Genomic DNA, 18668 nt, shown 5'->3' with positions numbered 1-18668 from the left:
GCTTCTAGGTTGTGCCCTTTGATACCAAAACTTATTTAATTCAAAATATTTAAACACAGTGTTGCAGCCAAGGCTTAACAGTATTAAAGTATCATGCTTTTAACATTTAATACTTAGGAACAATGAATATAGCGCACCTCCATTTTGTATGGAGCTAAACGGTGATATTTTTTATCTTGTGGGAACAAGTTATTATCCAGTGGGAACAAGTAATTATCCCGTGTCTGCAAATTAATTATCTTGTGGAAACAAGTTATCATCTTGTGTAAACAAGTAGCCTAATTATTTTGTGCCCACAAGATAATTAACTTGTGTGCACAAATACAGATATTACCTTTTGAGACTTTGGGGACTTCACAATTTTGTATAAATTCAAAACTGATGTATCTTTTATTTTTGGTGGGGTTAGGATAATTGCCACTAACCCTTCAAAAAAATTGTTCTGCAATAAAATGATTTTTGCAAAAGAAAAACAAAAAACTCAATTGTAATTCATATAGCAGCGTTAAACAGGTTTACCTGTCAAATTTATTGTAGGAAATACTGTTGTGTACTAACAGTATCTAGCTGTGAAATTTTAGTTGTTTTAAATAAAACGATTCAGTAGGAGAGCACCAATCCAATGTAAGGAGCTGTTGCAGTTTGGAAATGTTGCACATAAAGCATAACAAGGAAGCCAGTATGCGTGTGTTATCATCACATTACAGCATGATGTGAACAACTGAGCCTTATCATAAATTGTGGGGAATCAAACAGTAGAGCAGTACACTGTTAAATTCTGTGTGAAAATGTGAGCATTATATCTCATCATAATGAATCAGTTTTGAGTGTCATTAGATTGATGTTTGGAAATTACGCCTACAAACCATACAGTGTTTCTTTGTGTCCCTCATTAACACTGTTACCTTTTTAGCAACCAACTGCTCCCATTAGAGGGAGCTAGTTGTACACATTTTCCCTATTAAGTCACAAATTGCATGGTACACATTTCAGTATGCATGACTAGAACATGTTGGCAGCTGTATTTGGGACAATTTATCGTCACTGAACTGAAAAATAACTGTAAACACACAATTTGAGAATAAAACATTGGAATAAACTTTGATTTTGGACAGTGGTGAGCTTCTGGTTTGATCAAGGGTCTGCGTTTAAGTTGGATCATTCTGAGGATTTTTGGATAATTCTCAAAAGGACCAGAGCATGTTTTGCAATTTCTACATTTTGGCTACTTCTGATTAAAAAAAAAGAGAGAGAGACAAATAAAATCCCACACACACACTTTGTAAAATCTTTAAATCAAAAGATGCATACCTCAGAGTGGTCTCATGTATGCTAGTTTAACATTGTATTGTTACACTGCATTCAGTGTGATTAAAACGCCTTGTTGGTTCTTTATAATACACTTCAAATCAAATAATACCAAGGGTTGTTCCATAAAGTTTCCCTGGATGTGCAGTGCAATAAAAGCTTTAAATCTGTACTGCACTAAACAAACATTGGTGATAACTTAGCTGCAGTTCATATTCATTATTGCCTGTTATTCCCACTAACTTTTAAAAAGTCAGGGGACTCCCTGTTTGTTTGTTTGTTGGAATCTCTTAAGAACCTCTTAAGACAGCAAGTTCACTTTTAAATGCTTCCAGCACTGCCCAGTGCTCGTAAGGTGCTACGTTCCTCCAGTTCTCCAATGACCTTGTCTTTTAGTGGGCCAAGTTTAGGGACGGGGTTTATGTTATGCACCTGCAGTTATGTGTCTCAAATGATACTATGACTTCTGATACTCACACGAAACTGTTTGTCTGGCCCAGTGCAGAGGCCCCGAGGAAAACCCCCGTCTGTAGTTGTCCGACTGGGCTCTTTGTTGAGTTTACAGGTAGAAATCTAACAACAGCTCAGTTCATTATGAACTAATGGATTTTGCTGTCTCTGGCAGACCTTGGGGAAATAGTTTTTTGCACCCATCGCAGGGTGGCTGTTCTCTCGTTTGTGTTTTATTGAGTCTATCGATCACTGTTTCAGTCTCATGCCCTTTCTTTTTCTCCTTGCCTCTCTGTCTTGTCTTACCTTACTCTTAATCATAGATGCACACACACAAACACACACACACACACACACACACACGGACTTCATAAACATATTGTAAGTATACACCTACACAGGCAACACAGTGTTGAAAAGAAAGTTAATGGGCTGTAGATCCTGTAGGCTGTGGTTAAAGAGAGGTGTGGGATTACAACTTTAAGTCTCTGATGCGTGGGCACACAAACTATAGCGGTATTTTTATTTACCATGGTACCACCTCGCTGTTTGCTCTTCAAGATAAATTCACAGTGGAATAACACAACACTTTCTAAAGCCTTCAAACAACAATAACAAAAACAGTACCTCTTTTACTCTATGACTAACATATTCTATCAACGTCACATGGCCATTTTCTCCCATAACTTTTACATTCAAGAGCAGAACTACTTTCACTTAATAGCTGCATGACCAAAATCCTACTTTCTGTTGCCTTCATTGCACTTACTTGTCTCTGAACCTTGCAAGATCCTTAACTTCACATTCATCGTAAAAAGCACTGCTCTCTTTGAATCTTATATTCTACTTCGTCGTTCAAATTCGACATCAGACTACTTCACATTCTCTGTTCATGTCTGTCTACTTGCAGTATCACCATCGGACAACTTACTGGGGCATTCTTCAGTATTAGGGTAGTAAGGACTGGTTGCTTTTTTTGAAGGAAATCTATGAAGGATGTGCATCTCTCTGATGTTTAATATGATAGTTGTATCTTGTATCTTTGGACAAGAGGAACTTTATTGTGGTTCTAAGAACCTAGCTGTAAGAACATTGTAAAAACTAAGAACGATCAAAATACTTAGACACCATTTTGAGGGATGTTAAGCTCCGATTTCAGAGTAGGTACTCTCCCAGCCCAAGAGGAACCAGTGATTGGTCCAGACATAAGTGTACTTCGTTTGGTTAAGCTCCGCCAATGCAGCATTGGCCAACGCTATGTATTTTTTAATTAGCTGTTTAAACAACAAAAACACAAACAATAGCTAGTGAAGAATAAAATATAAGAAAAAACACAGACAAATGGACCGATAGTGAATTCCAGGCTTTACTGGGGATGTATGTGATGTAGGAAATATTTTATTCCTCCAAAGTGACAGTATTTGGCGTTGCATAGGCAAACAGAGAAAGGTATGTAGTTCTTGAGGAACCTGCCCAGTGGCCAGTTCCTCTTAGGGAGTCTCCAGAACGTTGTGGTGCGAAAAAACCTAATTAGTCAAAAAGTCAATAAATAGAAAAATAATTGGCAGCTATTTTGATAATTGATTAATCATTGTTATTGATTTTCAAGCAAAAATGCCCTAAACTGCTGGTGCAAACTTCAGGAATGTCATAATTTGATACTTTTCTCTTTTGTATAATTGTAAACTGATTTATCTATGGGATTTGGACTCTTAAGTGTCAAAAAATATATTTTAAGATGTCCCTCTATGATGTGGGACACTATAATAGACATTTGTCACAAATCAATAATCAAGAAAATTATTAGCAGATAATGAAGAATTGATCTTTAAAGGAATTTTTAGTTGCAGCCCTACTGTATAGACTAACAGAAAAAAATACATCAATCAATCATGTCTCATTTTGGCATGCAAGATTCCTTTGTTGTCACTCAGTCACTGCTTTGCACCTCCAAGTGCTTTCCTTTTATAGAACGGACTGAAATGTGAACTGGCATGAAGAAGCTTCCAGATGGAATACACAAATACTGAAAACAGTATGAGTTCATACAGCTAAAATAAGCCTATAGGACTGCATACTACCTGCTGTGCAAACACTTTGATATCATACAGTAGTTTGAAACTGTTCAAGGCTGTACCAAATTCACCAGGGAGATGGAGCACTGGCTCGTCAAAAATAGAAATTTGTAGGTCTGCAGTGCAAAATACACTAACAAGGACAAAATATCCAAATTTGTACGGAATGATATTCCCCCTGGAAAAACCCAGAAAATTAAGACTTAATGAAGAAATGCAAAGCTCTCCAACTAATTTCCTTCATAGACCCCCCCCCCCCCCGTCATAAATAGCATGCAGTGCCTTACATGCCTCTTTGTCTTACATTAATTATCATATCCACATGCCTCATAAAACCCTGCCAAGAATCTTGCTTACTTTGCTGCAGAATTTCCTTATCAACATTCCTCAAGAATACACCTGCTAATCCTTCACACTTTCTAAATAACTGCCTCTATGCGCTGACCTCTTTACAATTCAACACGCTATTTCAGACTTTTCAGACTCTCACCCTCAATGCAGCACATTCGTAAAGCCTCCGTTTCACATTCTGTAACCCCCTATCTTCACATTCGAACATCCTAGAGATTATCTGCGATTGTTAGCGACCATATAGGCTAATGAGCATTTTTATAGTTTGCCTTCAACGTCTCCTGGCATTGCTCTTCCTGACATAACAAGGGACTCACTGCTGTCTGTGTGTGTTGGTGGTATCCATGCAAATTCACTTTGACTGAACATTGTGGTGACATTTTTACCCCTCAGTGGGTTTCCAGAGCAGACAGCACCCAACAGCAGCCGGCGTTGACGTGACAACAACCAATACCCTGACAGTTCCTATTTAGAGGCCTCAACTTCTGTCAGGTTATCACATATTTTTCTCAAATTATATCTGATTGAGAGACACAGTGCACACCAAAATGTTATTTCATTGCACCTAATGAAATTATTAAATTAATGAATTTCTATGAATTTGGTTGCCATTAGGTTGCCCAAAGATCCTCAGTGATCACTGAAAATGCTATGCTAACGGATGTTCCCCTAAGTATCACCTATACACAGACACAGACGGATCAAAGACACAGTGTCATGCCCTGTCTGAAGGACATGGTGGAGGTTACCCACAGTATCTCTATCTATCCTCTGTACTGGCATTCAGTCACACACAGAATCTCCATACTGTGAAAGACGTCCACACACAGGGGTTAAAACACAATCACACCAAAACATTCGCTCAGACAACTCCATTTTTGAGGGCGATTTCTTCCAAGGTGATTTGATAAAGCTAGTGAGTGGATAAGCTGCCAGACATCCTCGGAATAACAAGTGCTCCAGCTCAGAGGCTCCTCTGGCTTTGATGTTGAGCTTCAAACCTGGCTTTTGCTGACAGCAGATGCTGAGTGAAGTACACACACTACGGCTCCTTTTTTCAGGTGACTGAGTTCAGATCCACCATGGATTTAAAACATGACCCAGTTGTTAATTTGTAGCCTTTGAGGAGCTAGTGCAATAAGAAGTGGTCACCTGGTTGAGAAGTGGGGGCTGGAAAGAGAGTTGTGCTCATGCTCTCACTCATTCACTCTTGTTTTTTCTTTTTCTTCACTGAGATTTATCTTGTGGCTTGTAGGTACAATATTGCTCAGGAGTTTAAGAGTCTGGAATAAAAACTAAGTAATGTATGCTCTGTTCTATGGCTCATCTTCCCTGGAAGAATAGTGGATTTATTTAATTTTTACATGACACTTCAAGCTGCTCCTTTCTTGTGAGCTTAATATATTTTTTGTCATACACATCTTCTGGAAATTCTGAAATCCTGAGCGTGCAACACGGTCTCACAGAAAAATGTGAAATGGACCAATTAACCTATTGACAATGTAGTTGGCACAAAATGTGTCAAAATTGTGTGTTGGCAACTCTAAAATGATGCCAATGTTAAGTGTATTATGAACACAGTTTCGTTGTGAAACCTCATTTGCTAGGTGTAGGGAAAGAAGGACACCTGGTTAGATTTAATGAGCACTTGTTAAGTTTGGGAGAAGATTGTGGTTTCAGTAAACTTACATGGGTATGTAAAGTACCTACATTAAGTACTTTGCATAGTTATATTAACACCGTAAAGTCATGGAACTACGAGGACTTTTTGTTTCACAAGTGACACTGACAGTGGTTTCCTAGTTGAAAGTCCATGTTTGTTTGACCCATCCCCCATTCCTCCCACCCACCCTATGCTGATTTGTGTCCACTACAACAAAAGGTCCTTATTGATTGCAGCATGTGATGGCATGTACTTTACGCTCCCTACCACATAATGTGTTGATAAGACTTTGAGTCCATTTCACGTATTTCTATGAGACCGTGCTGGATCTTGTCATTATTATACTGCTTACCATTATTATACTGCTTACCATTATTAATATTGTCATCACTGCCTTGCTATTGTTTTACTCTGTTTTGAGCAACATTATCATCTGTGTCACCCGTGTCCATTTCATCTGAGCTGTATTCCATTTTTTATCACAAGATTGGTTGATATATTCAAACAAAATCAAAAAAGTAATAAGTGCCGTTAGTTTTAACGTGATAAACTCCTCTTAAAAAGTAGCTGTTTTTTTTGCCCACACACTTTCTCATCCATCCTCTGCCTCAGCTGACCTGACCTGAACCAGGATCCCTGCAGATATCTTTCCTCTGTGAGCTGTTTCATCTCACTTTGAGCTTTTAGTTGACCTTGGTGATTAGCTTAGCTGGTCGGCAGATGGTGGGTGGAAAGCTGGCTGAGCCACACTGCCACCAACTTTAGGGCTCAAGAGGGGGCCCATGGGTGAGGATTATGATACAGAGTCAGCGCTGGAAAATGCATGAGTGGTGAATATACAGTACAATGGAGCATACAGTTGGTAGGCATGTGAGAAAAGATGAAATTGTCAGTGGGACAAAGAAGCTTGAGCATGACAGAGAAATGAAGGAGACTGTGCATTAGGAAGTCACAGGGGTGCAGAGAAAGAGACAAACAGTGGGAGAAGGGAGGTGGGGTGTGGGGGGTGGGAGTAGTTCTGGCTCAGGCCCTGGGCTTCTTTTCTGTGGTGACAGGTGAGGGGGGGGGGACTCCTCTCTCAGGCCTTCTTGGCTGCTGATGGACTGCTGACCCTTTATCCCTCAGCATCTTGCAGTGCACTTCTGGAATTTGGTGGCCAGTGAGGGGCCATTCCCTCAGCCACCCTCAGTGCATAATGGGCGGCTGTATTCCCAGTGTCACTGCTGCCCTTTGTCCCACCCTCTGTCTCCTGTGCTACGAGGCATCAGCCTTGGGAGCTTCTTTCCGTCCATTCTTTAGGGACGGCGAGTCTGACGTCTTCACTGTCTTCCGAGGAGGACTCACTGGTTCACTGGCGAGCTCGTGAAGCGATGGCTCCTTATACATCGCAACTGTGAGACAAAGATAGAAGCTGTTGGTTAATAATAAAGGAAGTCATTAATAAATAAGAGACTGGTCTGAATTGTGCTGAAGTGACACAAAGGACACAAACCCTCTATAACTTTAGGCAGGAAGTGTGCAGCTCCTTTGGTCTTCTTTACTCGGTTGCCCTTCATGACCTGCCCATCACGGTTGATACCGATATACCAGGAGCGGCCAGACTGGGTCTGGCGATAGAGCATGGAGGAGTATGTGACGTAGTAGTTCTCAAACACACTCTCCTTGAACTTGCACTCTGGAGTGAAGTGCTCCTGAAAAGAAATATGCAAAGGGGAAGAGGTACATTCACATTAGCAAAAGAAAAAGAAGAGAAGGAAAAAAAAGTGCAAGTGTAGCTCCACGCTAACTTTCTTCCAAGGAGTAGTTGTGCTCCAACATGAAAAACATTAGGAGAATAAAAAGGAATTTATGAGCATGGTGTGTGTGCTGCTTCTCCTGGTGTGCAATTATGATGATGAAACTAGTGGAGGACTATGAAAGTAACATGAGTGGTGGAAAAAGTATTCAGATCTCTTACTTAAGTAAATGTAAATAGTCTGTTGTAAGTAAAATTCATGCGTTCAAAATCTTACAGGAAAAGTACAAAAGTATTAGCGTCAAGTTAATGTTGCAGCTGTAAAAGTGGGGCTCATCTTAACTACTTAGTGTACTTTATTAGAGCTTGACAATAGAGTTTTGTCTTAATTTATAATGTTACATCATAATGTAGGCTATTTGTTAATTTTATTTTGCATAATTAGCTTGAATATGCAAAGTAACTAGTAACTAAATGTTAATGTTAGCCGCCTCAGTTAATGGGTAGTACGAAGCCTTTAAGCCAAATCCCCCTTACAGGATTCCTCCTCCTCCTCATCTCTGTTTTGCTCATAATAAAAATGAGTGGGCTTTATTTTTAGCGATGTCTGCGCATATGACACTAACTTATAGCCTATCATACCGCAACTTTTTTCAGCATTGTTCACCTTTCTCTTGCTTGATTGCGTCATCATAGAACAACTGGTGCATTGCAGCTTGTAGATTTGTGGGACTTGTAGTTTTTGAACGAATAACAGCAGAGGTAAAAAAAAAAGGTTGTAATCTTTATTTGCAAACTGTGTTTTTTTCAGTTTACGCTTTTTTATTTTTAGGGGTGACTGCGAGTGAATACTGAAATGCCATGAGAAAACTGTAACCTTTTTATGAGCCTTTGAACATGAACTCCATTACATGTAAGCACACACACATGCACAAAAAAGAAGAAGACAAAAACAACAACATGGAAACAAGAAGTGGAATATATTAATTAGGTGACTGTTTCCTGAGGGAAAGGATGGGTAGAATTATATGTGAACTTGAGCTTCTTTGAAAGCATGAACATCCTGGTCCTTTGGGAACATCAAGACAAGGATGCATACTATACGTGGAGAAATAGCATTAACATCTCTGCTATACATAACTTTCCCAAAGGAAAAGAGCAGAGTAGATGAAAAGCACCGAAACACTGATACCTTCACCAATACAGTAACAAATTCAGTTACACACATTAAATACTGTACATTGACATGATTAATTCTGACATCAAACTGCAGTGACATCCTCAGAGGCATCCAAAGTTCAGAAAGCTTTTCTAGCCTGTTTTGCCTAATGAACAAGATCCTAATTAATGGGGTAAGTCTGTTATAGAAGTGCATTTTTCTATTTTTGCCTTATTGAGCCTTTTTGGATCCCATAGACATCCATTTATTGAACTCACCATTCAACATAATTTAAACTTCAAACACAGCCATAAGAGGCATTAGCACAGTGGTTCCCAGCATGGGAATAGGACAGAAGAATTTTTTTTTTTTTTTTTTTTTTTTGGGCTTTCCTTAAAATGTCGGGAAATATCTAATAGTTTTATATGTTTGAACCTGAAACAATTTTGTAAATGATACAAGTGAAGTTCAGAGGGTGACAGAAAAGAAGATGTTCTTTAAGCTGGCCAACAGTGCAAAACCCAAGCATATTCAATTTACCGTTATAGAAGACTAAGATAACCAGCAAGTATTCTCATTCAAGAAGACAGAACCAGTCACTTTTAAGCATTTTCAACCTGGTCTCACTCTTAGTGTGTCAAACACTGATACAAGATCAGTGGCGCTACGGGTTAGATACCGACACACTGAGGCATCCTTTTGCAGCCGTATGAGAAGCACTGGGGTCATACTGTGACGCTCCAAGAAACTGCTGTAGTATAAAGAGCAATAAAGTTTGTATAGGGTGGACAGGAGGGGAGGTGGATGCGTCAAACAAACTCCAGACTTTCACCTTGGAGACCTGCTGTTTGTGTCCTGTATGAAACCAAAAGTCAGCGGAGTTGTTTTAATAATGATGATATAGTGTGCCAGTATACGTAGACGTATGTCACTTGGTAAATTATGTCATGTAGTGTAACATTATGTTAGTAACAAATATACTTATTTTAAGCGAAATCTTATTGATTTTCTAAACCTAAACCCTGTACTTTTGTTGACTGAACCTAAGGAAGTAAACCTAAAAACTTTTTTTTTTACCTTTGTTCCAAGTTTAAAAAAAAAAAACAAAAACAGATTGTATGCATTTAATAAGAGTAAGCTGTACATGTTAAAACTGTGATAATCTTTTATATTATGAAAACACACAATGCATGTAAGAAGCATAAATGGACATGCCATCCCTGAGCGTCCAAAACTGATGCTGGAAGGGCATCTAGAGCTTCATAGTTTGACCTTTAGGACCACTGAACAAGCATATTTGACAAGTTGGGAGTGAGAATGTGTTGATTTGTGTTTCAAAGAATCATTTGCATGATTATTCAGTTATCAAAGCTGTTGCTGATTTAGTCAATCTATTAATGACGATTAATTGGCTATTGTTAGCTGGCGTATTTGTTAAAAATGCAGGGTCTTCATTATTGTGGAAAAAGTGAAAAAAAACAGGGGGTGAAGGGATTTACTGTCTGGTGGAACTGCTCGCAACCCCTTCATTTCCCCAAAAGAGCATTATCCCTGTTAATGAAGGCTACTCTCATATAATGTCAGTTGCTAAATCTGAATAGACATTACAAAATCAAATTAGCAAAACTTGGATCAAATCCAACGATATAGCCAGTCGTAAATGATCATTTTCCAGCAGCACTCTTCCCACCCTCCCGTCCTCAACATAAGGACTACTGAACCCTGCATAATGTTGACTGGTGATATTAACCAATAGCGACAGATATACATCTCTCTTAGTCTCCATCAGGGTCTTGACAGGGTCCTCCCCTGTCAGAGAGCAAAGCCAATCTGCTGGATTGATTAAGTGAGAGCAGCAGGGCAGAAATGGCTGAGTGGAGAATTTCTCAGAGACTCAGGACGACAGAAGAGGGCCAAAGGATCACAACTTGGCATAGATGAGCTTTAATAAAGAGCCAAAAGTAGATTGAGAAGGTATAAGAGACCTCCAGTTTCACACTTATCACAGATCATCACCTTTCTCCTTCACAGGGAGGCATCATCCTTTAGCTGAGAAGGCAATTCAGGAGTTTGTGCCCTTTCTCCATCCACTCCTGTCCTGCTGCTCCACTACAGTTTATACCCTTTTAAGTTCTGTTTTCTTATCCTAAAAAGCAAACACCTACCCTTAACCCAACAAACTACCGTCATCACCACATCGCAGAGCTATTTTAAGATTCTCTGACAGGTTTGATATCTTCTGCTGTGCTAACACAAAGAGGATGGGATCGATAGATGATCTGCTTCATTCATTATTAATCAGGCCAGAGAGCAAGAGGGGTGGGAAGTGCGGGAGACAGAAGGGGAAAGGTAGGAGAGACAGGAAAGAGAGCAGAAGATCGGAGAGGACAGAGGGGTTGCTGGGTAATAGAGGAGATTAAGAAGAGAGAGACCTGCTTCTTTGCATCTCCCTCAGGACCAAAGTAGGAACGCTGGGCTGACAAGGGCTTTAGTCGCCAGCACCCAATGATCTGACACTCACGTCCCTATGGAAAAGAACCCAATGATCCAACAAAATACCCTTCAGCTCAACCTCAGGAATGACACCAGTGATAACCCGTCTCTCAAGTCATACTATAATTACCTAAATTAAATTAACTTAAATTAGCCTAATGATAGAACCCACATTTTCTGTATTTCATTCAAGTAATCTCCAAAGGATTGGAAGAAAAAAAGTACACTGAGAGAGCAGACAACTGAACTGACAACTGAAAACTAGAATAGCCGCTTTGTGGTTGTATGCCTCCGCCAAGCAGTCAAGTTGTAGTTTACATCCATGTCTGTCCAGACTCATGCGTACTCATGACAGTTGACAATGCTTCAAATATGGATGTTGTTGCTCAAGGTGACCAACCAAGATTAGTGTCACCAATTCAGTATCTGACCAAATGTCTCCCCTTCTGCTGAGTTTTGGTGTTGAATTATAGCCAGAAAAGTGTTTTTGCAGAACATTATGATGCCACAGTGAAGCTGACCTTTGATCTTTTGGATATGAAATTTCATCTCTTTATTTTAACCTATAAGACATTTGTGTGAAATTTTGTCATGACTAGCACATGAATTCTTGAGTTGTGGCCGAAAACATGTTTGTTGAGATCACAGTGACCTTAGACTTTTGACCACCAAAATCGAATCAGTTCATCCTTGAGCCCGAGTGGACGTAGGTGCCAAATTTAAAGAAATTCCCCCAGGGCATTCCTGAGATATCATGTTCATGAGAATATGATAGACTCATGGCCACAGTGACCTTTGACCACAGAAATGTAATCAGTTCATCCTTGAGTCTAAGTGGACATTTGTGCCAAATTTAAAGAAATTCCCTCAAATCGTTTCTGAGATATGTTCATGAGAACGGGACAGACATGAAGTCACAGTGACCTTGACCTTTAGCCACTAAAATCTAAGTAGCTTATCCTTGAGTCGAAATGCAGGTTTGTACCAAATTTGAGGAAATTCCCTCAAGATGTATTTGAGATATCACGTTTACAAGAATGGGATGGATGGATGGTCATCCCAGAAATATAATGCCTTGAGCCATAGCTGTCGCTAGCGTGAAGGCAAAAAAAATCTGACAGGCCTGTTAGCTGGTTTTTCCATGATAACCTGCCACAAGAGCCAAGATGCCTGTCCCTAACTGATACAAATATGCTGCTGTAATTATCTCCATCTCTGAAACTCACCTTGAGGTAACCTCTACCAGAACTATAGAAACCCGTCAGTACACCCGGGGTGTACTGACTGAAGATATCACTCAAACCACCGGATTTACCTGCTCAGATGAATAATTGTCAAAGATGTGTTGAGGACGGCACATTTTTAAGAGTGATGGGGGAGTATTTCCATCTAAATGGTGTGGTGCTCAGACTAGAAATTAAATAAAAACCTCTTTCTTCAACAGCGACTCATTTAGAGACTTGGGTAGCTTCTCTACCATGTGTCTCAAGCCAAAAATGAATTTAAATGAAAGCAGACGAGAAAGGTAATATGTTGCATCCGTGCTGAGAATCCCCAAGATGGGAAGAACCTTTTTATGATGCAGAGCAGCGTCCCTCCCCCCCAACCCTCCACCCACACACACACCACCTCCTTCCTCATCCCTCGTGTCTGATTACATCTATTCTACCTGCTTCAGGAAGCATAACTCTCCATGCCACCATACACTGGGATTGCACTCGCCACCAAATAAGGACAGTGAAGTACTAATAATACACAGTCAAAGGGCAGAGTTCCTTAAGTCAGACTAACCTCTTTCTCTGCTTTTAATTAGGATGTAGGAACAGCCATGAAAGTTATGACTATAAAGAATCCGTGCATAATATTTAGTATCTTGTTTACTCTCATTTCATCGTGCATGCACAAGCGTGAAATAAGAACTAATGCCCCTGAAAATGTAGCTCTACTTCTGAAATTCAAAACACGTTTTAGGATTTCTGACGTGCAATTATTTGCAGTCCCCTGTTTAGACAGCAGGGGTCACATGTCACACAGGCTTCCTGCATCTATTGACTGTCCCATCAGCTCCCAGGGTAATCTATGGGCAGCTGTGAAATCTGCCCAGCTGCAGTAATCCCACCATACTGCATTACTCCTGCAGCACATATGACGTGAAATGTAAAGCTCATTCACAACAGTCCTCTGTTAGACACATGCATCATCCGTGCCAGTGTGTGCAATGCAGAATACCACCGGCAGGGCATGTTGCTGATGTTGTCAAACCAGATGTAGATGCACTATGACACGCCACGTTACATAAGTCAATAGGGCATAGACGTGCTTATTAAGAGGGGTTTACAGAGGATGAGACTGGCAGTTAATACTGTCTAGAAAAACACATGTATGGTCTGTGTGTAATGCTTAGTAATAGCTCATAGAGGCACAATGCTTGCGTTGCAAGAGCAGAGTGGATAGTACTTTGCAGGAACTCGTGCCTCTGCATTGTTGACTGACAGCTGGAATGCCCGTGTCAATATAATGTAGCTGAGAGATGAGTGGTGGCTGACCCTCCCTCTTCAACCCTCAGTGACAAAGGTGACCGCCTGCTGCCTTTATCACCTTGCTTTTAATTTTCATGGTAAGATAGGACCCAAAAAGTGTTGGTTGATTGTGTATCATTGTCATCATACCCTGGAAAATTGCAAGGACTCCGTTCTAATATATCCTCAAGAGAGTTTTGGAAGGAGAGCACCGGTACAAGGTATATCATGAGTCAATCAGAAAGAATAGGTTTTGCCTTCCCTAAGTGCTCTTAATTGGCCACCTGGCAAAATGTCTGTCCTTATCATTGCATTTCTGCATTTCATCTCACTACTCTTGCTCTGGCCAATTATCCTCTCAGCTACTTTTTATAATGTCCACAGTTTATCTTGTCCTGTGATAAGAGCGATGCTATCTCGCTGCTGGTGTTGTCCTGCATCTCAATGCAATCCTTCCATGAAAAGAATAGAAAGGACAAAGGTCTCACTCTCATTCTTTCTTTATCCTTCTCCTGTCCTTTGTCTGTCTGTCTTTCTCACTCTTGCTATCACACACTTGTATCACAAGGCTGAACAGGTCACAAACAATGGTGTTTATTGTGCTGTTGCTGTATTTCTGTTATATAAGGCCCATATGCTCTGTTATTGTGTGCTGTCCTAGGTGAAAGCTGACAACTGTGAGAACAATGTGGGGAAGTAATCGGTCAGTCCAAGTTGGTGGTCCTAGTTTTCACTATAAGACGCGTTCACAGCGGTTGATTTAGAGTTTTAGTAACCAAAGTCTCTCACAATGTGACTGCTGCTGAAGCTCATAAAAACCATCCAATCTGAATAGGGAATTCTGGTATTAGCACCACAGCATGATTTTTGATGCGCTGTGTGAGGGCAAGATGGATGACACGAGTTATTATAGTGAAAAATTAGCAGTGTTCGACAGCTCCAGATCTTGAATGCTGTATCAGGTGCATGGTTGTGGCAAGGTTTAAAACTTACAGAACACTGGCACTCACAGTTAACAGCATTATTTATAGTGGGCTAAAACAAATGCGTTTCAGCCATAGATTGTTTAAAGATAATGGACGTAGCCATCATGATGTTACCCACGCCAGAAATTGCCAAATTTGGATGACTGGGAAGAGCTGTGTAGGAGCAATGGGTAGACCTGACTCATAGTGTTAAAGGCAGACTAGCAGATGGCCTGTCACTCAAAGCGGCTTTGCCCTTAATTAAGCATAAACTTAATCCTTAATAATATTTAAACTGGTGAGTTATATAAAAACAGTACATACAGTTTTCATAAATGGGGAAATTAGCTATACAGACCAAAACTTTTTTTTGTACCAGGCTGTAAACATGTTTATTATTGCTGTAAGGCTGGACATTTTAATATGGGGGTCTATGGGGATTGACTCGCTTTTGGAGCCAGCAAAAGGGTCCATTCAAGGCACAGTTTTTAGAATACATATTTGCATGAGAAACCAACCCAGAAACAGTAATAGAGGAGGTGTGACTCAAAATGTAAATGGCCCAGTTGTTCAGAATTTAATTTGGATCAAAATTATCCAGATTTGGAAATCTCATGTTTTGCTATTCAGGATCAATTAATCCATCCTGTTTGACATTGCACATCCAAATATTCAGTCAAAGATTGGACTAGTCCATTGTTGATATGACTCTCATGAGTCAGAGCATCAGGCCCTTTCTTGTGTTGTGTGTGGGTCTTTTTTGCAACCACTGACCCTCTTCCCAAAAACTGTGAATCAGAAGCAAGCTCAGCCTGACAGTTTTCCAACCTCTTACTAAAAACAAGGAACAAAGCAGTGAAAAGATGACTTCTAAGAATGAAACTCCTCAGGCCCCTCATTTTTACAAGATATGTAGATTTTCTAACTGCAGATTCAAACATGCTTGCAGCAAATGTGAAGACAGCCAACCAAGATCTACATGTCTGTCCTGCTCTATGAAAAAGAAGTGGATAAACCATTTACACCTTTCAGCATCATAAAGCTTTCAAATTCAACAATCAAATTGTTATTTTGTGAATTACTGGATTAATGGCTTGGTTAAAGGTTGCCTTGCTGGCTTAGATTTTCTTCCAAAAGTATCCCATGTCTGTAATAACCTCCAATCTGATTTTAAAGTACCAGAAACACTGAACAAGTTATTAGCTAAACAGATCAAGGAGGGCTACACGATTGGGCCTTTTCCAAATTACACATAAATCCCATCGGCATGGCAATTCAAAAATATTCAGAGAAAAAGGAATGATAATGGACTTGTCTGCCCCGTCATACCTCTCACACCATTTTTTCTATTCTATTCAATTGTCCATATTGCAATCCATCAAGCGAGCCAGGACAGGCGCATGGTTAGAGAAGGCCAATATAGCATGCCTTCAGAGCCACTCCATCCAATGCAGTGGCACCTTTTTGGCATCAGATGACAAAATTAAGTATGTTTTTTGGTCAGATCAACCTTCGGCTGTCATAGCAGCCCCTGCATTTTCAAACCCCTGTCAGAATCGCTTTGTGGCATACTGTTGAATAACTGCTATTTATCCCTCACCCATTAGATGATTTCCTAGTAGTGGATTCTCCTCAGTCCCCACTAGATCAATGCATTAGCGGGCTGAAAGAGGTTTTTAAGCAATTGGGTGCTCCTCTGTCTGCAGGGAAAACCCAAGGGCCACTGCAAGTCCTCATGTCAACAGCAACCTCATGCAAGCATCACTGCCTCTTGAAAAGTTATTTCTTAAAGTCATAAAAAGGCACTGGATTTGGCATCTAAACATGAATTGCTGTCTTTATTAGGCCACCTTAACTTTGCCATAAATATTATTCCCCAGGGCCGATTTTTCATATGTGAATTGTTGGACCGTTCAAAAGCAGTGGATAGACTACACAATCTTGTTGCTTTACATGGTGATTGCTGTATGAAAATTGGGACAGCCTGTATTTTTGGTGCAATGATAATTGCACAAACATCAGTCATCCTAAAATTATTTTTTGCCATGCAGCTCTTTCTATTTGTTTTGGAGGATCTATAACAATCAATGGTTTGCTGACGTTTGGCATACGGAATTGCTTGCTCTTCCCACAGATTCACAGTCTACCACACCTTTAGAATTAAATACTACTGTTATTACATGCATTTTCTGGGGCAGCCTATGGTCTAGAAAACAAATCGTAGTTTTCTGTGAGAACGAGAATAAAAGTACGCTCTTTCATTTCCTTTATTCACAGATTTGTCTGACGACTTACGTGGTCATATGTCACAGGCAATTTCACTCTCTGCACAGCACATCTACCCGGCCTGGATTATAAAATTGCTGACTCCTTGTCAAGATTTAAATTCCTAGGAATTTAAACTCTTTTGCCCCCATGCTGTGCCTCAAAGCCTGCATTGCCCAGTCTTCACCCAAACTGTCATGGACTAGAAGGTGCTCTTCAGTCCTACGTGAACTGGCAGCATGGACCTAGTTCCTGTCATTATGATTTGTGCTTTTATTTTCTACAGTTTCAAATCTTGAAAAATGTGTTGTTCCTCCATCAAAGCACTCTTAGCAGGTATTCCGTCTCATTATATGTGCAGTTCCTTCAGTATGTAGCCTGCTTGGGAACCTTTCCATTCACCTCACCCTTTAGTGGTCTAAAAAAAGAGCATCCAGGGGGGCAATGATAAGCACCTTCCCTTCTCCTTACCTCTATACAAAAATGGTGTCTCACCTAAGGCAGCGCTGTTTTGGATCATATGCAGATTTTTTCTTCAATGCATTTTATGGGTTCCTCAGGTGTGGTGAACACACAACTACCTCAGACTCTTTCGATCCTTTGCAGGATCTTACCATTTTGGATGTCACTGTAGATCCGCACGTGTACTCCATTATGTCACTGAATCACACAAATATAGTACTTAAAATGCTGGAAATACTTGCAAACATTTACAGTTATGATATAGGCTAATATTTAGCCAACATTTGCACTAGTGCTGAATGCGGCAGGACTGGGTGGAATGCCACATCAGATAGACCAACTTCTGCCCAGGTTTTAATGTTTTGACTTGAAGGCATGCAACTAAAGACTGCAGGCTAAAACACATATCTACATCACCTGAAGTGGTCCCACCCAGGGAACTCGCTCAGAAAAATGCACCAGAACCCAAAAGCATTAGCACAAGGGGCAGTGCCAGTGATGTTACGTTGAATACATTCATCTTCAGGATTCTCAGATGGGTAATGGTAATGTTACTAAATTGAAGCAGTCCAAAGACATGTTACAGGCTAACTGTGCTGCACAGGCAGACGGTGCTGCTACTCTTACCAGCTGATGTTACAAAAAATCAACTGTAAGGCGCTACTCAGATGGCTTTTGTCTTACAGCAGGGAAAGGGAAGGAATAGAGAATGGAGGCAAGTAAGAAGGAGCCAACAAAAGAAAGTCTAACAATGCTGATGTAGCTCGAAGAGATGACCACTAGAGAGAAGGAGAAAGAGACAAGAAATTACAGCAATATCCACATTATTCCTAGCCCCCATGATACCTTGCATGAATTTTCTGTGCAACTTCCGGCGTTGGACCGAAATCAGTGATTTCTAATGGTAACAGTTTGTTTACAGTACTCTATTCTTCTTTCCAAGAGCAATTGGGAAATAAAACATGGAACACACCACCTGCTACAGCTTACCCATTTTTTTACTTCTGATGTATTAAAAACTGTTTTTGAGCAAAACATGATGCTGAATTTAGCAGCAAACCTCAGTAATAGAAATGTATAGTAGTAAAAATAAGAAAAGAAGTAAGTAAGTAAAGTGTAAAGTCAAGAAATAACTTTCGGCATTCATTTTTTCTATGATATACAGAAAGTACGGTAAATCAGTAACGCATTCCCAGCCCTAATAACTAAACACATATTTCAAG

At 40.1% G+C, this 18668-nt stretch overlaps 1 protein-coding gene across 1 annotated transcript in view; it reads right to left on the bottom strand.

Moving 5' to 3' along the window:
- Positions 1-7101: 7101 nt before the first annotated feature.
- fgf11b (fibroblast growth factor 11b) overlaps positions 7102-18668 on the bottom strand; it is a 48205-nt gene continuing 36638 nt past the window's right edge. Inside the window, exons 4-5 of the mRNA XM_049592914.1 lie at positions 7340-7538; positions 7102-7238 (exon numbers count right to left, since the gene is read on the bottom strand). Coding sequence (XP_049448871.1) covers positions 7102-7238; positions 7340-7538 — 336 coding nt within the window. The remainder of the gene's footprint in view (positions 7239-7339; positions 7539-18668) is intronic.

This window comes from Epinephelus fuscoguttatus, linkage group LG12 (assembly GCF_011397635.1).
Source record: "Epinephelus fuscoguttatus linkage group LG12, E.fuscoguttatus.final_Chr_v1".
Lineage (NCBI taxonomy): Eukaryota > Metazoa > Chordata > Actinopteri > Perciformes > Serranidae > Epinephelus > Epinephelus fuscoguttatus.
The sequence above is the reverse complement of the archived record's forward strand: the minus strand, read 5'-3'. Positions and strand labels throughout refer to the sequence as shown.